This window comes from Spermophilus citellus, assembly GCF_964194105.1.
Source record: "Spermophilus citellus genome assembly, chromosome: 17".
In the NCBI taxonomy this organism is placed as follows: Eukaryota; Metazoa; Chordata; class Mammalia; order Rodentia; family Sciuridae; genus Spermophilus; species Spermophilus citellus.
The window spans coordinates 40728424-40755802 of record NC_138199.1 but is presented as its reverse complement, the minus strand read 5'-3'; the positions used below and the strand labels follow the sequence as shown (position 1 = coordinate 40755802).

The window sequence follows — 27379 nt, the reverse complement described above, 5'->3', positions numbered from 1 at the left end:
CACAACTAATGAACTAGTATACACACTTTATTATTAACTAAGGTATGTATGTGCTTTATCTGGATTTCCTTTTTTTTTAACCCAATGTTCTTTTTCTGTTCTAGGATGCCAGCTAAATTGCTACATTTTGACAGTTTTGAGGAATCTAGTCGGGTTCCAAAGTACATGTTAAATTTCATTTTCTCATGTCACTTAGCACTTGTTTGAGTCATCTTCCTTTCAAGTTTAGCTGATATGTAGAAATAGAATATTAACTCATTTTATTGCTAATTAGTAAAGATTAGCTAAAGCATACCAAATGTGATTTTATGCTTGCTTTAAACCCTCACTCATTTTGTATCAGTTGTCTGTACTGTTCAACAAAGTAATTTGTAAAGAACAGATGATTTTTTGAATTAGGATTTGTTTTAACTGGGGTTAGTCTAACTATAATATTCCAGAAAGATATTTGTTCCAAAAAAATCTCTTGATTTGAAAGCTGAATAATTACTTTTCACTCTTTACTCTCCTGAGGAGAATCTGATTCCATTTTGATCTTTTTGATAGAAAAAGGATCAGGGACAAAACTTTTTGGGTACAGATTTTCTTTTTAAATTTAATTTTGTAGCAGCGTTTTGTTTTGTTTTGTTTTGTACCAGGGATTGAATTGAATTTAGGGGTGCTTAACCACTGAGCCATATCCCTAGTCCTTCTTTTGTATTAGAGACAGGCTCTCACTAAGTTGCTGAAGCTGGCCTTGAACTTGAATCCTCCTACCTCAGTCCCTGAGTCACAGGCATGTATTGTCATGCCTGGCAGCACATTTTATTTAATGGTTATGTGATTGTGGGTGAGAACTATAAAACTGGTCTTGGGAAAAATCTTAGCTCTAGTCCTCCGGTCAGAAGTTTCTAGTGGGTGACATTGATTGGTTCTTTCAAGCATACTGCAAAGCAAGATTGTTCCATTTTCATCAGTCTGTCCTTGAAGGAGAAGAGTTTTCTGTGTACTTTCTGCTTTCTCTCTCTCTCTTTTTGAGATGGATTCTCACTATGCTATCCAGGCTGTCTTCAAATTTGAGGTACTCCTAACTTTAGCCTCCTGAGAGTAGTTGGGATCACAAGGCATGTGTCAGTGCATCCAACTTGTAGCCCGACTTTTTTGGAATTTATTGCTATCCTCATTGGCTTTATTATTCCCCTTAAAATAAAAATAAAACTACTCCCAAGTTAGGCTGCAATGAGGCTCTCAGAGAAAACTGTCATCTTGAGAACTCAAAAACAGACTCAATCAAGTCTAAATATTTCTTCTTTTTCCTAGTTCTTGGGGTCTGTATACTGGATTTTAGCAATCTATTCAAATATTTTTATTGTGCCAGAATTCCATCATAATGTGTACAACTCAAATTTTAAGTGGGCCATTGTTCAAGATTTAATTTTGGATGCTGTTATTGAAGGATTATAGTGGACCATAACCATGTGACAGCTTTTAACAGGATTGACAAATACAAAACAGCAACCATCTATAGTAGTTACCTAGTGCTAGCCAAATTAAAAAGCAATTGTTTGGGGCTGGGGATGTGGCTCAAGCGGTAGCGCGCTTGCCTGGCATGCGTGCATCCTGGGTTCAATCCTCAGCACCACATACAAGCAAAGACGTTGTGTCCGCTGAAAACTAAAAAAAATAAATATTGAAAAATTCTCTCTCTCTCCCTCTTTCTTTCTCTCTCTCTCTCTCTCTCTCAAAAAATTTTCACTTAAAAAAAAAAGAAAGCAATTGTTTTTTTGCCTTACGTAGCCTAAAGAGAGTTAATTCACCAATGTCTAATGTTGTAAACTTGTGACCCAGTTCTTTATTTGGATAGTTTTTTAGGTAATAACTTCATTTGCTGTATTTCTTTTTTTTTTTTTTTTTTATTGGTTGTTCACAACATTACAAAGCTCTTGACATATCATATTTCATACATTAGATTGAAGTGGGTTATGAACCCCCAATTTTACCCCAAATGCAGATTGCAGAATCACCTCGGTTACACATCCACAATTTTACATAATGCCCTATTAGTAATTGTTGTATTCTGCTACCTTTCCTATCCCCTACTATTCCCCCTCCCCTCCCCTCCCATCTTCTCTCTCTACCCCATCTACTGTAATTCATTTCTCTCCTTGTTTATTTTCCCATTCCCCTCACAACCTCTTATATGTAATTTTGTATAGCAATGAGGGTCTCCCTTCATTTCCATGCAATTTCCCTTTTCTCTCCCTTTCCCTCCCATCTCATGTCTCTGTTTAATGTTACTCTTTTCTTCTTACTCTTCCTCCCTGCTCTGTTCATAGTTGCTCTCATTATATCAAAGAAGACATTTGGTATTTGTTTTTTAGGGATTGGCTAGCTTCACTAAGCATAGTCTGCTCTAGTGCCATCCATTTCCCTGCAAATTCTATGATTTTGTCATTTTTTATTGCTGCATAGTACTCCATTGTGTATAGATGCCACATTTTTTTTATCCATTCATCTATTGAAGGGCATCTGGGTTGGTTCCACAGTCTAGCTATTGTGAATTGTGCTGCTATGAACATCGATGTGGCAGTATCCCTGTACATTTGCTGTATTTCCTGTGAGGACTGTCCTTTTTGAAAAAGTAACCAAAGAAAATAATCAACATATCAAGCTGTATTTTTTTTTCTTTTTTGTTTTTAGTTGTAGATGGGCACAATACCTTTATTTTATTTATGTGATGCTGAGGATTGAACCCAGTGCCTCAGGCATGGGAGACAAGTGCTCTACCACTGAGCTATAACCCCAGCCCTCAAGCTATTTTTAAATTAAAAATTTCTAGGTTTTGGGGATGTGGCTCAAGCGGTAGCTCGCTCGCCTGGCATGCGTGCGGCCCGGGTTCGATCCTCAGCACCACGTACAAACAGAGATGTTGTGTCCGCCGAAAAAAACTAAAATAAATAAATAAATTCTCTCTCTCTCTCTCTCCCCCCCCCTCAAAAAAAAAAAAAAATTCTAGGTTTTGCCATAAATAAATAGTACTGCCAATTTAAGGCACTCAGTATTTGTTGAATGAATTGATTATGAATGAGAAATTATTGTTAAAGACAAACACTGATTAAACATTTTAAATATTTTTCTTTATTCTTTTAGGAAATACATAGTATTTTTCTACCATGTTAAATTTGGAACCATTCTTTCTGTATTCATTAATGTATGTTGTATTTTAATAGTTCAGCAGAATTATGTAGGAAAAGATTGCTTTTTTAAAAGCAGTTGATACCATGGAGATATTTAAAGATGTCAGTTTTGAGAATAATGATGAGTACTGGGTATGTAGCTTTTTTGGTTTTGATCTTCATTTTTTTTGTTGTTGAAGGAATTATTTTGATGGCCTGTGACACACTTTGACACCACTGTAATTTGTAGCCTCAGAAAAAACATGGTAATTAAATTTAGCATTTTAATTTTTGTGTTCTGCAAATAAATACTTTGTAAAAAATTTTTAAGTAACACTGATGATTTAAAAGTTATAGTGTTAATAGCAATGGAAAAATATTATTAAAAACAAAACTGAAACTATATTCTGTGTGGATACAGACACAAGGGGAGAAAAACATTTAAAGGCATTAAGCAGACTTTTTTCATTAGAGTATGGTTGATTAAGTTCAAAAGAACTAAGTAAAGATTTGCCATGTGTTCCATTTTCCTTCTCCCCGTTATAATATTGGTGTTGAGATTTAAGAACCTCTTTTAATTAGTGTTAGAGCTGCATATTTCTAATGTCTTAGAGGGTTGGTTGTACCATTTCATCTTTTTATAAATGTGAGTACATGTAGAAAATACCATTATTATTGTTATGGCAAAATCAGAATATTAGAAACTTGGCTCAGTAGGCCTCTTGTTTCTAAGTGACATTCTCCCTAAAAACAAAACCAATAACCTTCAAACTTTTCATGGAGCATTGTTAGGACTTATTATGTCTTCAGCAACAAAAAACTGAAAGTCTGTTACTTAAGTGTAATGTTTACTTAGTCACTGGTAGGTAAAGATATACTTCAGAGATTTGTTGGCTTTGGAAAACTCCATCAGATGGGCTTTACTCTTTTGTTTTCTGTATAACATTTGTTTAGTGTTAATGAGAATTGTGTGCATTTGGGGGTCATGAGATGTCTGCTTGACAGCATTAAGTTCACATGAGTTTCTTCAGATAAATTTTAGAGTAAGGAAAGAGAAGTACTTTCAAATTAATACTGAGTAATTCCTAAACCACATTTAGTATTCTTAAATTGTTTAGCTGTGAGTTTGACTCTAATGGATTTCTTTACATCATAAAATTTTCAGAATTTTATATGAAATTTATAAATTATAACTTATTCCAAAGATTTTTAATTATTTCAAAGGAATTCACAATCTGTTGAATGGTGTTTCATGAATTGCAACTTTATACTTAAACTGTTTTTCAGAATGAGGCAAATTCATTTTTAAGGTTTTTTTTTTTTGTATCGGTGATTGAACTCAAGGACACTCAACCATGAAGCCACATCCCCACCCCTATTTTTTATTATATTTAGAGACAGGGTATCACTGAGTTGCTTAGGGTCTCACTAAATTGCTGGAGCTGGCTTTGAAACTCCTGATCCTCCTGCCTTAGCCTCCTGAGCCCCTGGGATTACAGGTATGTGCCACCACACTCAGCTCATTTTTAAATTTTTTCTTCTTTTAAAACATCTTTATTTTATTTTATTTTAATTAATTTATTTATTTTTAGAGAGAATTTTTAAATATTTTTAAATTTTCGGTGGACACAACATCTTTATTTTATTTTTATGTGGTGCTGAGGATCGAACCCAGCGCCTTGTGCATGCCAGGTGAGCACATTACCACTTGAGCCACATCCCCAGTCCCTCATTTTTAAGTGAATAATTTATTTGATATTTATTGCAACTGTATAACTTTTATATGTATAATAGCAACTTTGTGTATTGGGTCTTTGATTTAAAACATACCTGAAGTTAGAAAAACTTGTTAACAGGTATTTGTATAGGACAGATGTTAAAACTATTGTGCTTCTCTTAGAAGGTAGGGATTTTTGAGGTAAATGGTAATCAAGGATACTGAATAAGTCATAAAGAGGTTAACAATTGGGAGAAAGATTCCTACACAATACTACTGGAATTAAAAACTTATATTTCTAGAAATTATAAGTCATAATTTGAGGTAAAAGTTTTAACATAGCTATTTAATTTTTAAATGATAGGTCTTCATTAAGCTGAAAGCAAAGCAAGTAAGATTCTTTTTTTCCTCAGCAACTTACAAATTTATTTGTGATTTAGACTTTTAACTAATTAAAGTGAAGTCATGATGTGCCAATTTCCTTTTCTCTTAGCCTAATACTTTCTTTAATAAAATGAAACCTTGTAAGCATTTTAACGTTAAATGGAAGTTAATGAGTGTCTCTTCCATAGAATGTGAAGTATTGTCATTTTCTAAAACTTCTTTTTGAAAAACCAGTTAGTTGCTTTGAAAGACTTTTAGCACTTAGGAAACACTTGAAAGAACAATACAAATCATCATTAACCTTTGTAGTGGCACAGAGTTTCTAGTGCAGTTAAAGTCCACTGTCATTATACTTTTTAGTTAATGTTTATTATACTCATTTGTTGTATAAGCTCTGAATACCATGTGCTACTCTTTTTTGGGGGAGGATGGGGGTGTTTACCCAGGATTTAACTCGGGGGCACAAAAACCATTGAGACACATCCCCAACCCTATTTTGTGTTTAATTTAGACAGAGTCTCACTGAGTTGCTTAGCACCTCCCTTTTGCTAGGTTGGCTTTGAACTCAGAATCCTCCTGCCTCAGCCTCCCAAGGTACTGGGATTACAGATGTGTGCCCCTGTGCCCAGCCCATGTTCTACTCTTAATACATATCTCTTTTATTCAAAAGCTCATAGTATATATGTTATTTTTCTATAGGTTTAGTAAATGTATTTTGGCAACAAATGTTTTCTCTATTTTTACTTAGTAAATGCAGATGATTCAAATTCAGAAAATATTTACAAAGTTATAAAGGCTATGGGAAGATTTTTATATTTGAATTAAATAATTAAGAAATATAAAAATTTAAAATGTTAAACTGGTATTATTTGTAGTGGAATTCATTGGATGCTTTGTAGTAGGCAGGAAATGGATAGAGGGGAGAAAATTGGTTACTGAACTTCATTCCAACTTATCTCAAAATGAGTTATTTATTTGGTAGATTAACTTGGAGTGATTAATAGATTGGCTGCCAAAAATTAAGGCTAATAGTTAGTGAAGATAGCTATAACTTAATGCTGGGAATGCCTAAATCTTTTAAGTTTCTTCCCCTAATAAAAGATTCTGTACTGAATAATAATCATGGAAATCATTTGGTTAAAATGAGACCTAAGGTAGCTGATAATGCGTTGCTTGTTAGGCTCTGTGCCACTGGCTTTCTTTTTATTCATCAATTAATTTTATAGTTGAGTTGTGAATTAGAATGCCAATGGACATGAAATGTTTTGAATTTAATTATTAATTGGCTGGTGCTGGTTTTTTTGGGAGGGAGTGGGGGCAGGTCGAATGATTGAAAGAATTAGGAGAAGGTAACTAGTAAGTGAGCCAGTTTAGAAATTGGCATCATAGAGTATGTTTAATATTTTCCAAATTATACAAGCAGGTGGACTTTTCATTGATAGAGAAATCAATCAGTACATTTATAATATTATTCCCATATTTTACATTGTGCAAATAAACTTCAGGCAACTTGATAGAATGCATAGCACTTAGGCCTTTTATTTCTTGGGGAGTAAGTTTGAAACCTGATACTTTGATGTCTAGAAATATATCGAGTGATTGTAGTTTAATTTTCTTAGGTAGAGTAGGGATTGTGAATATAGAATTTAAACTGTAACTTTTATTTACTGCTTTTTGCTTCCTTCATTTCTTTTTTAGAAGAGGAAGATGGGGTGTGGGAGAATGGACTTTCCTATGAATGCCGTACTCTGCTTTTCAAAGCAGTTCACAATCTGTTGGAACGGTGTTTAATGAACCGGAACTTTGTACGTATTGGCAAGTGGTTTGTAAAGCCTTATGAAAAAGATGAAAAACCTATAAATAAAAGGTAAGCTGTCTTAATTAACTTTTTTTTTAAATATTTCTTTTTCATTTTATAACTACAGAGAATGAATGCACGTGTTCAGGAAGTTAACTTTGGCAAAGCACTCTAAGTATTCTGTTTTATTCTTTTTTCTTTTCCCTTTTCTTTGTCCTACTGGGGATTGAACTCAGGGCATCAAGTGTATCAGGATAGATCTTTGCCACTGAGCTTCATTTCCTTAAGTTCCTGAGGCTGGCCTTGAACTTGTGATTCTTCTTTCTCAATATCCTTAGTAGCTAGGATGATAGGACTGTGCCACTATGCCCAGCAGTTTTTGGGGAAAGGTTTCATTAAATTGCCCAGGCCGACCTCAAACTCCTGGGTTCAAGTGATCTCATATCAGTCTTCTGAGTAGCTGGGACTACAGGTATATGCCACCATGCCTGGCTCAAGCATTTGTTGACCACTTTACTTGCCCCTTAACATATACATTGTAAAAAACTGTCTTTTTAAAAAAATTTTATTTATTTTTTCCATATTTTTAATTGGCGCATTATAATTATACATACTAGTAGGATTTGTTGTTACATATTCATACATGCACATAATATGACAATATGATTTGACTAGGTGTGTTGATGCATGCCTGTAATCTTAGTGATTTGGGAGGCTGAAATGGGAGGGTCACAGTTTGAGTTCAGCATCAACAACTTAGTCCCTGTCTCAAAAGAAAAAATAAAAAGTCTGGGGATGTGGCACAATAGTACCCAGGGGCACCTTACCTCAGTACCAAAAAAAGAAAAAACAAAATAGTATAATTTGGGGCTGGGGTTGTGGCTTAGCGGTAGAGCGCTTTCCTCGCAGGTTCGAGACCCTGGGTTTGAACCTCAGCACCACATAAAAATAAATAAATAAATAAATAAAATAAAGGCATTGTGTCCAACTACAACTAAAAAATAAATATTTAAAAAAATAATATAATTTCTTTATTATTCCCCCATGCCCTTCCCTCCTTCTTGCTCCCTCCTCCTCTTTTTCTTCTTCCCTCCCTGCCACCATTCCTTTTCTCTACTCTGCTAGTCTCCCTTCCATTTTCATGAGATTCCCCTCAGTTTCCTTTTCCTTTTTCCTCTCTAGCTTCCACATATGAGAGAAAGCACACAACACTTAACTTTCTGAGTTTGGCATGGAAGGCTTTAAGATAGATAACTCTTTTCTTTTTTTTTTTTATATTTTATTTACATTTTAGTTTTCGGAAGACACAACATCTTTGTTTGTATGTGGTGCCGAGGATCGAACCTGAGCCGTACCCATGCCAGGCGAGCGCGCTACCGCTTAAACCACATCCCCAGCCCCTAGATAACTCTTTTCTTCTTCAATTAAAAGTTTCAGGTTACTACATTTCTCTGTGATTTGAATAATACAAAATAGTGTATCAGAAAATTCAGTCCTAAGCAGTTGTTGAATAAGTGAGGCTTTGAGATGAACCAATGGCAAGTAGAGAAACTTAAGGGAATTTGTTTTTCTGAATGATGTGGGAAGATATGAAGTAAACATTTGGTTATGATTATATATGCCTATCTTTTCATGTACACCTGGTGTTTTTTTTCAAGCTTTTCTTTTTAGTTGATTGGATGAGTAGATAATTTTGGGAATATAAAAGTTCTTTGATTTCCCCTCACTCTGAAAATTGACAAATTTATTGTTAACAAAATAACATAGGAATGCATTCTGCAAATGGCAGGAAAACTTAAGTATCTGGGTTACATGGCAAGTAGTAAGGAATATGGAGGTAGATAATTCTGGTGTATCTGTTTAGTATTGTCGTCAAGGATTTAAGGTTCCTTATATTCTTCTGCTGGGACATCTTCAATATTTAGCTTCATCCTTATACTCCCAGTGGATATTGAACCTTCACACCTGATATGCAGAAGATGAGGGCAGAGAGAAGATTAGTTATTGGAAACCTGATGTATCACTGGCCATTCTAACAGAAAGAAGTACCTTTTACTTGGAAAAATAAAATAACCACTAAGAACAATGTAGGAGTTTTCTTAAGTTTTAAAAATTGTGCCTCATTCTGAGTAATATGGTAAAATTTTGTGCAATCCCACTCTGTCCAGCCCAGAACCTGATTCTTTCCTTTGTCCAGAATATTTATGCTGTATAGCTACCCTCTTGTTAGTCCTTTAGTAGCCCTCTTAGTTATCAGATCACTTGTTATCTGCTTGTATTCAAGTAACCCTTATTTTACTTATAATGGCTCCAAAGTATGAGAATATTGATAAGAGAGTGGAACTATTCAGATATACCACAGAGAGGCCATAAAGTGCTTTCTTTAGGTGAAAAGGTGAAAGTATAATAAGAAATTAGAGAGTCCGTCCTCATTCACACAATTTATTCCAGTGTATTAATTATATTTGTTCTATTTTACAAATGCTTCTTGGCTTATGATGGGATTTTTGTCCTAATAAACCCTACGTTGAAAATATGCCAAAAATGGATTAAACCTACTGAATATTGTAACTTAGCCTAGCCTATTTTATTGTAATGATATTCATTTATTTATTTATCAAGACAAGGTCTTGTTATGTTGTCCAGTTTGGCTTCAAAATCTCAATTCTTCTGCCTCAGCCTCCATGTAACTGGGATTAAAGGTGTGTATGCCACCTTATCTGGCCTTAGCCTACCTGAAAAGTGCTCAAAAAATTACAGCAGAGGGCTGGGGATGTGGCTCAAGTGGTAGTGTGCTCGCCTAGCATGCGTGCGGCCCGGGTTCGATCCTCAGCACCACATACAAACAAAGATGTTGTGTCCGCCGATAACTAAAAAATAAATATTAAAATTAAAAAAAAATTATAGCAGAGTTGAATAACTGTGTCAGACAGATGGCCTACAAAGCCCAAAATACTTAGTTTGAAATATATATTTGGATCTTTTTATTTTATTTTTTGCAATTTTGGGAATCAAACCCAGGGCATCACAAGTAGTAGGCAGGTGCTCTACCACTGATCTACCTCCCCAGCTTAGCTGTATCTGGATCCTTATAGGAAAAAACGTGTTGTTTAGCCTATTGGCACGCACTTGTAATCCTAGCTACTTTGGAGGCTGAGAGGCAGGAGGATGGCATGTTTGAGGCCAGCCTGGGAAACTTAGAAGACCTTATTTCAAAAAAAAAAAGAAGGGCCTGTGATGTAGCTAAGTGATAAAGCACTCCTGGGTTCAATTCTTAGTACTGTAAACAAACAAATAAATAAAATAGTAAAATATTTAAAAAGCTGCAAATGTAGCGCCCCTGGGTTCAGTCCTAGTCCTCTTCCTCCAAACCTGCATAAAGATATTTTAGATTTGTGCTGCCAAGTATGGTAGTCCCTAGCCACTTGTGACTCTTTAAATTCAGTTAATTGAAATTAGGGCTGGGAATGTAACTCAGTAGTGTAGTACTTACCTAGCAGGCTCAAGGCCCTGGGTTCAGTCCTCAGTACTGCAAAAAAAGATGTCTTAGACCTGTGCTGTCTAATATGTCCACTAGCCACTTGTGTCAATTTAAATTCAATTTATTGAAATTAGGGCTAGGGATATAGCTCAGTGGTATGGTGCTTGCTTAACATGCACAAGACCCTGGGTCTTTTTCCCCCAGTATCTGAGGGGAAAAAAACGAAAAACAAAAAAACTTCAGTTTTGCAAACTGCCTTTCAAGTGCTTGTTATATGACTAGTGGCTTTTGTATTGAGTATTGTATGACATTTCTGTCATTGGAGGAAGTTCAGAAACTTCCCTTAAATTTATAATTAACATATTTGGTGCTTCATTAAAGAAGTTGGTCACGGTTTTACTTGTTTATTTTTTGTGACAGCAAGCAGATTTTATTAAATAGGAAGCAAGAGTACATTCAAGACTGAGAACAGGTCGTTCTGAGCAGGAGCAACCAAGTGTTTTTGTTTTTTGTTTTAAAGACAGCAGATGAAAGAATATGCTTTAAGTTTCACCCATAAAGGTGTATTTATCTTCTGCCCCACTAGGCTTTTACATTATCTCCTGATCTCCAAAATTGATTAAAAATAAAACCCTGGCACAGTGGCATACTCCTTTAATCCCAAATTGGGAGGCTGAGGCAAGAGGATTATAAATTCAAAGCCAGCTCAGCAGCTTACTGAGATCCTCACTAACTTAGCAAGACCCTGTCTCAAGATAAAAATACAAAGGGCTTCGGCTGTCAGTGATAGAGCACCCCTGGCTTCAGTCCCCAGTACTGCCAGGGGAGGAAAAAAGTGCCATGAGATGTAAATTTGTGCTACAAAAGTAGTAGCTATTAATAGCTTTACTGTGTCCTTTGATTGGTTTTCTCTGAAAACCTGAACTTATAGAGAAGCTGAGAGCTACTGCGATTATATTTTTTAAGGACTTATTTCCTTTGTTGTCTTTCAGAGTAGCACTGTTCAATAAAAATACAAAGTAAGCCACATAAGTAATTTTAAAATTTCTGCTAGATGGTTAAAAGTAAAACAAAAATAAACAATCAAAATTCAGGTGAAATTAATTTTAACAATTTTTTAATATAGTATATCTAAAATAATATTTCAGCATGTAATTAAATCTACAGAAGATACTAATGAAATAGTTGGGTTTTTTTGTAATGAGTTTTTGAATTCCTAGCATGTATTTTATCTTGAGTGGATCTCAGTCAGTTTGGACTGGCCACATTTTAAGTCATCAGTAGTTAAATGGATATATTGGCTATTAACAACATGATTCTAGGGCTTCAAGCTTGACTGAACTTGGTAATGTTTATTGACGAAAGATATCTAATGCCTGATGATCTGTAAACCTTCCTGGAATTGTCTACTAAATTGTGATAGTGTAAGAGTTCTTAAAGGCAGGAGAATGCCATACCTATGTCAGGATACCCACCATTTACTGAGTTAGGTGTAGTTCCTTTAGGCTTGACACATCTTTTGTCTGCCCCTCCCCTGTGTTTGTCTGTATTGGTTTGTCCTTAATGGCTGTCAACAGATAATCATGTATCACATTTCTGAAGTACAGCCATAATACTTGTGCATTTCTCTGTTAAATCATTTGGATTTGCACGATCAGATTTTAACGTGTTAATGCTTTCCACGAATGTTTATGAGAAAAATTAAGTGCTAAGAAAAAATTCTCATTTTTTTCCCTCCCCTTGAGCTTTTCTTACTGTAGTTTTTAGCTATGTTGATACATACAAATCTTTTTCAGTTGTTCCTTTGAGAAGTGAATAATAGAAATTTTTTTCTGCAGGGAAAAAGAGAGTAAGGAACTTACCTAATCAGAACTGGCTAGATATTATTCACAATTAGGGTTTATTTGTTTTAATGAAATTCTTACAGTCTGTCATTACTCCATTTTTATGAGTAATAAGCCTGAAGCGTAGAGAAGTTAAGTAATTTTTCCAAAGTCATACAGCTGTTAAGTATTGTAGCTGGATTGTAGGGCATGAAAAATATGCGATCGATTGTATACTCTGTAGCCTATTATATTTCAAATACTTACATCTTTAAAATGGTAAGAAATAGTAAAATAATAATATTTTAAAACAGCTGAAGGCTGCAGAAATATAGACTAATACAATGATTTCTAAACTTGTCTGGATATGAAAACCACCTGGAGAGCTTCAGAAAAGTACTGCTACTGGTGTCTTAACTTGGGTCTGTGACCTAGGATTTGGATTCTCCCCTCCCCACCGTATTGGGGATTGACCTCAGAGCTCTGATACTATACTAGTCAAGTGTTTTACCTCTGACATACATCCCCAGCCTTTTAATTAAAAATTTGAGAGAGTCTTGCTGAGTTGCTCAGAGAGACCTTCTGCCTTATCTTCCTGGGTAACTGGGATTACAAGTGTGTGTCACTATGATAGGCTCATATTTTGGAATTTTAAAAGATTCTAATGTTTAAGATAACATTTGGAAATGAACTCATGTAATATTTGTGATAAAATATATGTAATAGCTAGGTGTGGTGGCTCATACCTATAATGCTGGTGCCTCTTGAGTCACCAGGAGGTGACTGGCAGAAGGATCACAAGTTTGAGGCCAGCCTCAGCAATTTAGTGAGACTCTGTCTCAAAAAATTGAAAAACGACTTGGAATGTAGCTCAGTGGTAAAGCACCTTTGGTTCAGTCCCCAGTCCCCCAAAAAAGAAGTAATGTAAAAATTTTCAGTTTTCATAATTTTTTAGTGTGTAGCTTCCTGGCATTAAGTAGATTAATATTATTGTGCAACCATCCCACTACTGTCTATTTCCAGAACTTTTTCATCTTCCCAAACTGAAAATATGCCCATAAAATAATAAATTCTCTGTGAATCTGAATATTCCAGACACCTAATATAAATGGAACCATGTAGTATTTGCTCTTTTATGTCATTTCAGTTTGCATAATATTTTCAAGATTCTTCCATGTTGTAACATTTGACTCTATTTTTTTAAAGGCTAAATAATATTCCATTCTATGTTATTTACCACATTTTGCTAATCTATCCATTTGTCATTGGACATTTGAGTTGGTTTCAGCATTTGGCTATTGTGAATAATGCTGCTATAAACATTGGTGTACAGGTATCTCTTCAAGTTGTAGTTTTCATTTCTTTGGGTACACTCTCAAAAGTGAAAAATTCTAGATACAGTAATCCTAAGTTTAATTATTTGAGAAATTGCCATACTATTTTCCATGGTGGCTTCAGTATTTTACATTCCCATCAGAGTTGTAAAGAATTTCAATTTCTATACATTCTCACCACTTGTTATTTTTCTGTTTTTAAAAAAGTAATAGCCATCTTTATAGGAGTGAAGTGGTATCTTAATGTATTTTTGATTTGTATTTTCTTAATGTGTAGCTAAGAATGATTTTTTTTACTGGCCATTTGAACATCATTTTTGGAGAAATGTCTAAGTCTTTTCTCTATTTTTTAGTTGGATAACTAGGGTTTTAAGTCAACATTTTCTTATTTAATGAAAAAATTTTTTTATTTTTAAAATATTTGACGTTTTGAAAACAGGACCAAATTAGTATATTGTACATAGCAGTATATTGAGAGATTTAGAAAGAAGGAAAGGTAGATGCTAGATAGAGTGAATGAGTTATGTAAGGATAAGAACATAGAATAATATATATTGATCTGGTATAAGTCAATATCAATATATAATTTGTGTTCAGATCTCATTTATAAAATTCTGTCTCATTTGTGCATTTTTGTTTCATATATTATAGTGTTAGCTCCTGGAAAAGAGTAGTATTTTCTACAATCTTTTTTTTTTTTTTTTTTTAAAGAGAGGCAGAGAGAGAGAGAGAGAGAGAGAGAATTAATATTTATTTTTCAGTTTTTGGCGGACACAACATCTTTGTATGTGGTGCTGAGGATCGAACCCGGGCCGCACGCATGCCAGGCGAGCGCGCTACCGCTTGAGCCACATCCCCAGCCCTTCTACAATCTTTTATGGTAGTTAACCGAGTACCTTAGTTTGTTATTGTAGTTACATGTATTTTTTGTTGTTTTTTAAAATTGATGCATTATAATTATATGTAACAGTGGAAATTAGGGGGCTGGGGTTGTGGCTCAGTGCTAGGGCGCTCGCTTAGCATGCACAAGGCACAAGGTTTGATCCTCAGCACCACATAAATGTAAAATAAAGATATTGTGTCCACCTAAAACTAAAAAAATATTTCTTAAAAACAATGGAAATTAATATTTTTACATGCACATAATTTGACCATTCTCATTCCCTGTACTTTCCCTTTCCCCTTGATGCACTTGCTTGTTTTACTTAACTACTTCCTCTAATTTTATTATTTTAATTAGTATATGATATGTAAAAACTGTATTCATGGTGGTATATTTATCATGTATTTGAGTTTTCTTTTTTTTTTGTATTGGGGACCCAAGGATCCTCTACCTTTGTACTACATCCCCAGTTCTTTTTAGTTTTTATTTTAAGACAGGATCTCACTAAATTGCTGAGGCTGGCCTTGAATTTATCATCTTCCTGCCTGAGCCTCTCATGCTTCTGGGATTACAGGTGTGCATCACCATGTCCCACTACTTGTTTTAATTTTACTCTTTAAGTACTAAAGACCATGGCTCAATGATGTTATAAATGATAATATTTCTCCCTGAAAGAAAAGCCATTCTGAATTTATTATGTCAGTATCAACCTAAAATTCTTTGATAACATTCTGACTAGAGTATTGCCTTAATATAAGAATGTTAGAAATTATTATCCCATTTATAGAATATTTTTTTCTCCAATATCATGTATAAACATGGGTTACTTTAAACCATTAAATTACAAGAAGATAAGGCTATGTTGGATCATTTGCTAGTATCATAGGTGGTGATTTTTTCTTTGATCAGACTGTAGGAATTGAGAGCTATTGTAGATAGAGTGGGAGTGGAGAGCAGTGGTAACATTTTGTGTATAAAAATACAAAATGGGGGGCTGGGGTTGTGGCTCAGCTGTAGAGCGCTAGCCTCGAACGTGGGAGACCCTGGGTTTGATCCTAAGCACCATATACAAAAAAAAAAATAAACAAGTGAAATAAAGGTGTTGTTCAACTACAACTAAAAAAAAAAAAAAAAAGGAATACAAAATGGCCTGTCGCTCTGGCGAACACCTGTAACCCAGCATCTCAGGAGGCTGAGGTAGTCTCTTTAGAAAGATCCTGGGAGTCAAATTTATATCAGACAGTCAAATTTTCTTTTCTAGTTTAAAAAGTGAATCAAGTGCTCATTGGGCATCTAGAAAGACTGTTGGGAAAGTTAAAAGATGATCTTCATAATTTTGTAATTTTGTTTTCCTAAATAACATTTACGAGTAGTTAATGTATTTCTTTAAAACATTTTTCATATTGCATTGTTCTACTTAGGAAACTAATTTTTAGCATATTTACTTTTTTTTTTTTTTTTTTTTGGTACTGGGGATTGAACTCGGGAGCAATCAACTGCTGAGCCACATCCGCAGCCCTGTTTAATATTTTATTTTGGGACAGGGCTCACTGAGTTTCTTAGCACCTTCCTATTGCTGAGGCTAGCTTTGAACTCACCATTCTCCTGCCTCAGCCTCCCAAGCTGCTGGTATTGTAGGTGTGCGCCACATGCCTGGCACATATTTAGTTTTATTGTCATAAGAAAAATCCATTTTGATTCCTATCCATTTTCTTATTTAAAATTTCTTCTACGTCCCAGCAACTTGGTAGTCTGACGGAGTGGGATTGAAAGTTTGAGGCCAGCCTCGGAAATTTGGCAAGACCCTAAACAACTTAGGGAGACCATGTCTGAAAATAAAAAATTAAAAGGGCTGGGGATGTACTCAGTGATAAAGTGACTTTTCAAACCCCAGAACCAAAAATAAATAAATAAAAATTTCTTCTGTGAAACGAAAGCACTTTTTTGGGGGGAAAGCGGGCAGTGGGATTGAACTCAGAAACCTCCCACACGCTCAGCAAACACTCAACTACTAAGCTGCATTGAACTTGTAATCCTCCAGAGTAGTTTTATTATAGGTGTATGCTACTGTGCCTGAATTGAAAACAGTATTTTTAAGAACTACACTTCTGATTAAAGGAGCAGTAGATGTGAAGATACAAAATTAAGTCTTCTAGCCCCTTTTGTCTTTTAATGCTAAGGAACTATTGAGGTTATTGCTTATATTTGCAAATATTCTTTCGAGTATTTACAGCCCACATTTTGAAATTTGGTCTCCAGTTACTAAGTAAGCACACAGTTTTCATAATTGTTTCTATAGTATGTTTACTTGATCCCTAATAGTAATCAAATTATGATTTCTCTGTATAATAGTTTATTCTTGCTTGAGTCTTTTTCTTAATAAATGTCTTCTTTGGCATCTCATTGTTAGTTTTTCTCCTTTCTATTCTGAAAAGATTTGACCCCTCTACTAAGACATATTTAAGTGTTCTAAAATCTAAAATCTGTAATTGCTTTTCATATTGAAAAAATGCATGGGCCTGGGGTTGTGGCTCAGTGGTAGAGTGCTTGCCTAGCACGCATGGGGCACTGGGTTCGATCCTCAGCACCACATAAAATTAAATAAAGATATTGTGTCCACCTAAAACTAAAAAATAAATTAAAAAAAAGAAAAGAAAAATGCATAGTTGCTCTAACCAGTTGAAGATTATTTTTTATTTATTCTTTAACTTTTTAGCATTCTGTTATGTAGCCTCATCCCTTTTTAAAAAAAAAATTTTTAATATTCAGTTTTTAGTTTTAGGTGGACACAATATCCTTTTTTTTTTTTTTTTAATTTTTATGTGGTATTGAGGATCGAACCTGCGCCCCGAGCATGCCAGGCGAGCGCGATACCCCTTGAGCTACATCCCCACCCCTCATCCTTTTTTTTTTTAATAGTCGAGAGAAAATGCTTTGAAAATTGGTTTCTATTTTTGTCCATACATATAAAGAGCTTGATGGGCATGTTGCTCTCAGAGATTAAACATCAGTAGTTTGCTAAGATTAAAATATTATTTAGAAATTATTATGTATTTATATCTCTAACTATTTTTTTCTAAGAATATTTATATTTTAGTTGTAGTTGGATACAATACCTTTATTTTATTTATTTATATGTGGTGCTGAGGATCGAACCCAGGGCCTCACATGTGCTACCACTGAGCCACAACCCCAGCCCTCTCAGTTTTAATTACAGAATTGTATCAAAAAAGAGGACACTCAAGAGCAGAAAAGTGGCTGGGGTGTGGTGGCACAACCCTGTAATACCAGGAACTCCCAGAGGCTGAGGCAGGAGGATTGCAGGTTTGAGGTCAGCCTCAGCAATTTACTGAGGCCCAGTCTCAAAATATAAAAAGGGCTGTGGATGTGGTTCAGGGGTTAAGTACCCCTCAGTTCAGTTTAATCTCTGGTACCCCCCCCCAAAAAAACAAAAACAAAAAAACCACCAAGAAGCATACGAGTCATCAGTGAAATGCTTGTGTAGACAAAATCTTTTGAATAAATACCTGAAGAAGGTAAATTTAGGTAAGGCTGAAAAGTAGGGAATAAGGTCCTCCTTGGTTTTTTTAGGTTTTTTTGGGGGGGAGGTATGAAGGATTGAACCCAGCAGTGCTTTCCTGCTGAGCTACATCCCTAGCCTCTTTTTAAATTTTTTATTTTGAGACTGGGTCTGGCCAAATTGTTTATGGCCTCACTAAGTTACTGGGACTTGCATTTGTGATCCTCTTGCCTCATACTTCCAAGTCTCTTGAGTTTACAGGTGTGTGCCACCATGCTTGGCGAGGCTTGCTGTATTTAAGGAACAGCAGGGAGATGGTAGCTTCAGAGGAAGTCTAGTGAGAAATGAGGTCAGAGAAGTAATGGATATCGGAGGTATGTTGATATAAGGTGCTGTAGTATATCAGAATAATTATTCCCCCTAGGAATGTTGAGGTGGCCCACGCCTGTAATCCTAGCACCTTGGGAGACTGAGACAAGAAGATCCTGAGTTCAAACTAGCCTCAGCAACAGCGAGGCACTAAGCAACTCAGTGAGACCCTGTCTCTAAATAAAATACAAAGTAGGGCTGGGATGTGGCTCAGTAGTTGAGTGCCCCTGAGTTCAATCCCCGGAAACAAAAAACAAAATGAAAAAATAAAGAAATACTGGTATCTTGAGTGAAGTGGAGCATGCTGTTTGAGAAAATGAGGCAGAATTGTAAGTTCAGGCTCAGCCTGGGCATTTAGAGAAGCCTGTCTCAAAAAATGAAAGGGCTGGAGATGTAGGTCAGTGGTAGAGTGCCCCAGATTCAATCCCTAGAACCACAACAAAACCAAAGAAACAAAAAACAAAATTATTCGTCAAATGCAATATGGTATCTGCAATGTAGTGTCAAATCTCAGGATTGGATCCTGAGATGGAAAAAAAGCCTAAGTGGAAAATTTAAATAAAAGACTAGAGTTCAACTGATAGTGACATATCAATGTAAGTTTATTGTTTGACAGATGTAGCATGGTTAATGAAAACTGGGTGAAGGGATATGGATCTCTGTAGTATCTTTGCAATTTTTCTGTAAAAATTTAGTTAGTTCTGCAGTGTTTAATACTAAAAACTATTAGAGCCAAAAGAGATATTAACTACTGAATAATGTGTAGAATTCAGTATTTTAAAACTTTTAAAAGTAATTTTAATTCAAGTAGCACTGAATGGTGTGATTAAAAAAAAAAAAAATCCTGCTCTAATACTCCATTCCCATTCCCAGAAATAACTAGGTTACTTTGTTTATAAACTTTTTGTTTAGTGCTTCTGGTGGTTACTACCATAATTCCAGAGATAAGTTCAGTTTGTGTCTATGAATATTCAGTTGAGATAAATAATACCTTCAAACCAGCTTCTCTAAATTACTTTCATAACTTGAATGATTGATTTCAATTTCTTGTTCTATCAACTTTAGACATTATTTGTTGACTCCCTAATATAAATAAAAATAAATACTTGGGAGCTGGGGTTGTGGCTCCGTGGTAGAGCCCTTGACTAGCATGAGTGAGGCACTGGGTTAGATTCTCAGCACCACATATAAATAAATAAAATAAAGGTTCATTGGCAACTAAAAATTTTTTTAAAAATGAAATACTTAGTTCTATTATTCCAATTCATTTTGCTCTGCCGTGTCTGGAAAAAATTCAAGAGGGTTTATTCATGTTTAACAGGTTATGATTTGATTAATGATCATATTTTAAAGGACTTCTTAAAATGTGTGGAGAAAAAATAAGAAAAGTAGATTCTTAGTGTATAATCTCATTCCTTTCTTTGCCACTGTCTAAATCTGTCTTAAGGATACATCTTCTGTCCTAAGGCATTTTTATTTTCCAATCTGAATACCCAGACACACCTCATAGAGTATTTTACATCTGTCCTTGATTCTAGGATTGCTTTCAAATCATTTCATTGGTTGATTGGTTGAAAGATTATTTCATTAAATGATTAATTGGATATGTCTCAATTTCAGAAATAATAAAACAAGAAAACATATTTGTATTAATAGGTATATTTTTAGATGGGGTCTTACTGTGTTGTCCAGGCTGATGTTGAACTCATGGGCCCAAGTCATCTGTTGCCTGAGCCTCCCAAGTGCTGAGATTACAGACAAGCTCTACCATGGCCTGTTTATATATTTGTATTTCTTACAGAGAGGGTGAAAATGAACAAAATAAAAATTGTGGCCTTTAATTTTTTTGCTATTCTTCTTTAATAAAGGAAAATTCTTATTTCTTCTAAATAATTAAGACCATGCTATTTTGATAGTCGTCTACTTTCTATTAAACCCTCTCTCCCAACATTTTTGTGGTTATATAATAATATATACACACACACACACACACACATGTGGGTATACCTAACTTGTTTAACTGGTTCATCTATTTTGCAGCTTTCTAAAAAAAAAATCATAAATAGTGCTGTGAACCACCTTTCTTACAACTAAATATTTGCTTGTGTCTATGACTTTTTTCCTTCAGATGAAGCATTCCTGGGTTAAAGAAAGTATGCGTTTTTTGTGTTATAACTTCTTAATAAAGAAAAGCTAGTTATTTTTTTACGTATTATTTATTTATTTATTTATTTATTTATTTTTTGCTGTTAATCATCACTAAAATACAACTTTTTCTTCTTTATTAGTGAACATTTGTCCTGCTCTTTCACCTTTTTCTTGCATGGAGAAAGCAATGTTTGTACCAGTGTGGAAATTAACCAACACCAACCTGTATATCTTCTCAGTGAAGAGCACATCACCCTTGCTCAGCAATCTAATAGCTCGTTTCAAGGTAGATTATTTTATTGGCTTAGGAATTTGATCTTTTATTGTTATTTCAAGAATATTCTTATTGAAGTTGCTAATTTTGCATATTGGGCTTGGTGGAATTTTGCCCCTGATCTTTAGCCTAGTGATGATTTTGATGTAGCTTTCTTTCTTTTCTCTCATTAGAGTATTAAGTCAACAAAGTATGTTTATTAATGTAAGAATTATTTTTTAAAATCCATGAAAACAAATATTAAGGTTTTAATGTGTTCTGTTAAATAGCATTACCTGTTAATTTTTCAAGATTATCCTGTGTGTCAGGTCATATAAGTAAGCCATGTTTAACATTGTTACACAGGAACTTTCAATATCATCTATACCATAAAAACATTAAACTCCAGTAGGAAAAATGTTTTAAGAGATTGCTGGTTTGTTTTAAGGACTAGAAATGTGTTAATTTGATCTTAAAATCTAATGTTTGGTTAAATTTATGTTGCAGTCCATTGTAAGTACTTAGAGTTGTATATTCACATCGTTTTCCTCAAATTGCTTTTTTAGTCAAGAGAAATTGAAGAATATTACAGATACCTCAATTCCTGATGGAATTCTTTGTATTTCTGAGTTGGGGGTAGACATATTTTTAATAGTTTTTAGAATTGCATAATTACTTGTCACACTATTCAACATGATCTTATTTGGTGTAATAGTCTTTAGTTACTTACTTGATGTCTGCTCTGGGTTTCTAGTTATCTTAAGCCCATTTGGACTAAATGGCACTCTCACAGGACAGGCATTCAAGATGTCTGATTCAGCTACAAAAAAATTGATTGGTGAATGGAAACAGTTCTATCCTATTTCATGTTCCTTGAAGGAGATGTCTGAAGAAAAACACGAAGATATGGATTGGGAAGATGATTCTTTAGCTGCAGTAGAAGTTCTTGTTGGTATGGATTCTGAGTATTAATCTGAAGGGGAAATCATGTGGCTGTCTGTATTAGTTAGATTTTACTGAGTAATAAACAATTTTAATACCTCAGTGGCTTTCAGCACCAAGCATCTGTGTGTTGCCTACTTCCTATTTGGATTACAGAAGGCCTGATACTTGGCCATGGTTTGGCACCACATATCTTCTCATTCTGTAACGTAGGTTAAAGGAGTCCCAATATCTGGGACACACTAATCTTAAAAGAACAATCAAAACATTAGGAACCAAACCTAACCATATAAGTATAGCTAAAGCTTCTGCTGGAATATGGTGTATATTACATCTGTTCACTTATCATTGGACAAAACTAGTTACATAGCTGGGCATGGTGGTGCATGCCTGTAATCCCAGTGACTTGGGAGGCTGATGGAGGAGGATCACAAGTTCTAGGCTAGCCTCAGCAACTTGGTGAGACCCTGTCTCAAAATAAAAAGGGCTGAGGATGTGGCTCAGTGGTAAAAGTTCCCCTGGGTTCAACCTCCAGTGTCCAACAAAACAAAAATTAGTTACTTGTCCATGCAAAAGTCATTGAGATAGGGAAATATATTCTGAAGGGAAGCATGCTAAAGATGGGACAGAATAATTGTGAACAAATCAATATTTGGAGGCTGGAAAGTGAAAACTTGTGTTATACAGTGCTTGAACATTTAATAAAACTCTCATCTCCAATAGCAGAAAATGTTTCTAAAGAACTTGTGGCTTTAGTATACTCTGCCTAGGTCAGCTGTTTTCACATTGGCTCTGTTCTGTATGTTTTCTCATTCAAGGACCAAGGTTACCAAGGTAACCTTTACACTAGGGAATGCTAATCTACTAGGAGAAGACAGAAGTAAAAGAGGCTGCTACTGACCCTGGAAGCACATTTAACACTCCTATTAGGATATAGCATATATTTTAGAATAAGACACATAGCCAAGCCCCACAGTGGGGTGAAGACATATATGTACTGTACCTTAGGAGACATGGAAAGCATGGGGAATGTGTAATTGAGCAGATTAATTGGGATTAGACTATAATACAGTATTTAGTGGAATCTAAATGTTATATATAAAGATTGCTGCATTGATTTTTTTTTTTTAATTAGAAACATTAGCAGTATTCAGTTTTAGTAAAAACATTACTACCAGAACATTTCTGACAAAAACAGAAACAAAACACAGACATTTATTAGGCTTTTAAAACAGAGCTATATAGGACTGGGAATGTGACCTAATGGTAGTATTTGGCTTGGGTGAGGCCCTGGCTTCAGTCTCTAGCACTGGAAAAAATTAAAGTAGACCTGTTGATTAGAAATAGAATATAGTTCATAATTCTAGTAATAATTTAAAAAAATTATATGGTTTAGTTGGTCAAGTATGCAAAAAGACTTTTCTTTAAAAAACAAAATATAGCTTCTGCCAAAAGAGTGTATTTTGATAAAAACCTTTTCTGTGCAAACATGGTCATAGTATGCCTGCTTTTCTATTATATGCTCTTGAATTGAGACTAATTCCACTGCAGTCACAATAGTCATCAATTTTCCTGTTCATTTTTTTCCCCTTTCAGCTGGTGTTCGAATGATCTACCCAGCATGCTTTGTTCTAGTCCCCCAGTCAGACATTCCTACGCCTAGTTCTGTGGCATCCTCTCACTGTTCAGCTTCTTGCTTGGGTGTCCACCAAGTGCCTGCTTCCACAAGAGATCCTGCTATGTCTTCAGTTACTCTTACACCACCTACTTCTCCTGAGGAAGTCCAAACAGGTATTATACTAGTCTGTTTCATCAAGTCTGGTGATAAACCTATTGAATACATAAGAAAGGAAAAAATATATATATACTTTGGAATAATTTAAAACTTACTGAAAAGTTACCGAGAACGCCCTCTTCTAGATTCCCAAATTTAACCTTTGCTTTATTATTCCCTCTGTGTGTACATTCATTATCACTAGTCTTTTCTGAACCATTTGAAAACAAGTTGCATACATGATGTCCCATCATTCCTACATACTTAGTGTATTTCCCAAAATTAAGACAATTTATTGACTTATTTGTGGTGCTGGAAAAGAACCCAGGGCCTCACATATGTTAGGCAGGTGTTCTACTACTGAACTATACTCCTGGCCTCTATAATTTTTATTTGATCCTCTAAGTTAGGAAAACAAATTGACATACTATAATTCAATTTACATCCCCTGTTGACATTTTTTTGCTATCAGTATTTAATATTCTTTTTTGTTTCAAATATGAACAGGTTTACCAGACAGCTTGAGTAAGTTGTATCATAAATTAATATAACCCTCAATAATGTTAATTTAAATCTATTTTATTCTCCTACAGCTTATTTTTTTGTTGTTGTTTATTTGCAGTTGATCCTCAGTCTGCCCAGAAGTGGGTCAAATTTTCTTCAGTGTCTGATGGCTTCAACTCTGATAGTACTAGCCACCATGGTGGGAAAATACCCAGAAAGTTAGCAAATCATGTGGTGGATAGAGTTTGGCAAGAATGTAATATGAACAGAGCACAGAACAAGTATGTATTTTAGTTTTTCTTATTTTTCATTAGCGATACTGGGTAATGAACACAGAGGTGTTCTACTACTGAACTATGTCCCCACACCTTTTTATTTTTTAATTTGAGACAGGGTCTTGCAAAGTTGCTGAGGCTGGCCTCAAACTTGTGATCCTCTCGCCTCAGCTTCCTGAGTGGCTGGGGATTATAGGCATGTGCCACTGTTCCCAGCCATGTATTTTCATTTTCAAGTTAAAAAAAAATCTCATGTTGGGTAATTACTTATAATTAAGAGTTAAACAGTCATTTATATGACTTTAGTTCAGAAATTTGTTTTTTTTTTTTTAAAGAGAGAGTGAGAGAGAGAGAGAGAGAGAGAGAGAGAATTTTTAATATTTATTTTTTAGTTCTTGGCGGACACAACATCTTTGTTGGTATATGGTGCTGAGGATCGAACCCGGGCCGCACGCATGCCAGGCGAGCGCGCTACCACTTGAGCCACATCCCCAGCCCCAGAAATTTGTTTTTTAAAATTATTTTTAATGCTAAATTTAAATTAGAAAATTTTATGAATGTTAAGAAATTTTGTAATTTCAAATTTTAGGAGGAAGTATTCTGCTTCATCAGGTGGTCTATGTGAAGAAGAAACTCCTGATAAAGTGGCATGCTGGGACTTTGTTGAAGCCACACAAAGAACAAATTGCAGTTGTTTGAGGTAGATTATTTTTTAGTTGATTGATGGTTGTGTGTATATGTATGTTGTTTCTTATTCACTTTGTTTGGGATATGTTTATGTAAACACTGTGTTTAAATTTTCTTTCTCTGAAGAAAATTTAATCATTTGAAGCTGATTATAGATGTATGTATTTTCCAGATACCAGAGGTAGATTGTGGAAGTTTTTCCTAGCAGCCAAATAAAAGAGATTTTATTAGATTATGGTATATACAGCATCTGAAAAATAAAAGATGCATGTCTCTTGAGAAAACTGTTCCTCAATAGTACTGTGCCTGAGAAATTTCTCCCAAGGGTTCTTATAAAAGAGATGATATGTGAATACTTAGTAAAAATCTCCACTGTCATTTTTCTTTTTTTATGGTAAATACATTGTTGAATTTTGTGCAGCGGGTTCTTTTCTTTGGGCAGCTGCAAGTGAGTTGTTGGGATAAAATTCAGAAAATGTGCTTTGGCAAGGGACTAAAGCTATATTATTATCCAAATACAGACTTTCTAATCGACTGTATTGTTGAAAAATTGGTAGCAGAATGAATTCTTTAGGCCTTTTATTTATTGGGGACTTTTGATGAGGTTTATTAGAGGCTTTGAAACTACATTGCCAAGTTTATTATTTTATTCTGCATATCAAAGGTAAATCATACTTTTACAGTCAAGTAAACAATAATGGCTTTGACATCCCTAATCAGGACTTGTAACTGAATAGATGGCTACCCTTTTTCCCCATGGAAATGAGCCAACAGAATGGAATGCCTGCAAGTTAGGGCCAAGGTTTTTCTTACCTTAGCTACTTGAGTATAATGACGGACTCATTGCGGTGTATTTCTGTATATATTGAATATTCTTACTTAGATTCTTTGGATTAAAGGATGGTAATGTTTTAATATCTGGCAATATTGTTGAAAGCTTACCTCTTGTTGATAGATTGGAATAAAAATATGGATATAGGGCTAGATTGTAGCCCAGTGGTAGAGTGCTTGCTTTGCATGTGTGAGGCACTGGATTCAGTCCTCATCACCACATAAAAATAAATATTGTGTCCATCTACAACTAAAAAAGTATGGATATGTTAGCTGTTTTACAGTTTAAAGTAGTTAACAACTGCACCTGCTCTTTCTTTTTTGGGGGGGTATTGGGGATTGAACTCAGGGTCACTCGACCACTGAGCCACATCTCCAGCCCTATTTTGTATTTTATTTTTAGACAGGGTCTCAGTGAGTTGCGCCTCACTGTTGCTGAGGCTGGCTTTTGAACTTGTGAGTTCTTGCCTCAGCCTCCCAAGCCGCTGGGATTACAGGCATGTGCCACAGTGCCTGGCCTGATTTTTAATTTAATTATTAAATGAGAGTGAGGCCTTGAGCAACCATATGTGTGTATTCTCCTTTGCCGTGAAATATAGGAAATAGGACAAATATTGCTAACTAACTATGCTAATTGGCCTCCAGTTTGCTCCTACCCTTTCCCTACTTTGTTTTGTATTTCAGGGAATTAAATTTCTTAGGCTCCCTTGCTTTCTGGTTTTTGGTTAATAGAAGATTAGAGGGTGGAAGGAGGGAAGAAGCCACTACTTTTTTGAGCCACCTTCATCAGCAGCTCCCGTGTATCCTATTAATAGCCCCTTTCCTCCATGGTCCCAAACGCTACATTTCTTGCTTTGTTTATAGCACATCCCAGGCTTTGGCAACATGGTGAGACTAATTCATCTTATTGCCTTTTAGTCTGAAGTCACAGTCTCAAGTTACTGTTATCTCTCTTTTTTTTGTTTTGGTAACCTGTTTTCTATAGTAAATTTCCTCTGAGTGAAAGGTAGGACTGGACCGTGACTAAGGTTGGGTTCTCTTAAGGGCTGGGATTGTGGCTCAGTGGTAGAGCGCTTGCCTAGCATGTGTGAGGCACTGGTTTGATCCCCAGCACCACATTAAAATAAATAAATTCTAAAAAACTAAATAAAAAATTTATTTTAAAGAACCTGATTTTTAAAAAATGGCATAAATATATAACAAATGATTTGCAAAAATAAATTTTTAAAAAATTATAATTACACATACGAAGTTTGCCCATTCTCCCCATATCTACTACCTTTCCCTATCTATATGTGGCTGTTTGCCAGTTAGATATTATTCTTTTACAAGTTTTTCTGTAATTTTGCATTACATTTTCCTTTCATGCTTACATTCTGATTTTATTTATTTATTTTTGGTGCTGGGTATTGAAACTAGGGGCATTTAGGCAATGAGCTATATCCCCAGCCGTTTTTACTTTGAGACAGGGTCTTGCTAAGTTGCTGAGGCTGGCCTCGAG

The 27379-nt window shown here is 35.1% G+C and overlaps 1 protein-coding gene across 3 annotated transcripts in view; it reads left to right on the top strand.

Moving 5' to 3' along the window:
• MED13 (mediator complex subunit 13) overlaps positions 1 to 27379 on the top strand; it is a 90678-nt gene that overhangs the window by 6643 nt on the left and 56656 nt on the right. For all 3 annotated transcript variants that reach the window (XR_014019443.1, XM_081272082.1, XM_081272081.1), the window contains exons 3-8: positions 6955 to 7123; positions 20753 to 20898; positions 21620 to 21817; positions 23404 to 23598; positions 24204 to 24366; positions 24950 to 25060. Coding sequence is in view for 2 of the 3 variants with exons in the window: in XM_081272082.1 (XP_081128208.1) it covers positions 6955 to 7123; positions 20753 to 20898; positions 21620 to 21817; positions 23404 to 23598; positions 24204 to 24366; positions 24950 to 25060 (982 nt within the window). In the remaining variant the exon portion in view is untranslated. The remainder of the gene's footprint in view (positions 1 to 6954; positions 7124 to 20752; positions 20899 to 21619; positions 21818 to 23403; positions 23599 to 24203; positions 24367 to 24949; positions 25061 to 27379) is intronic.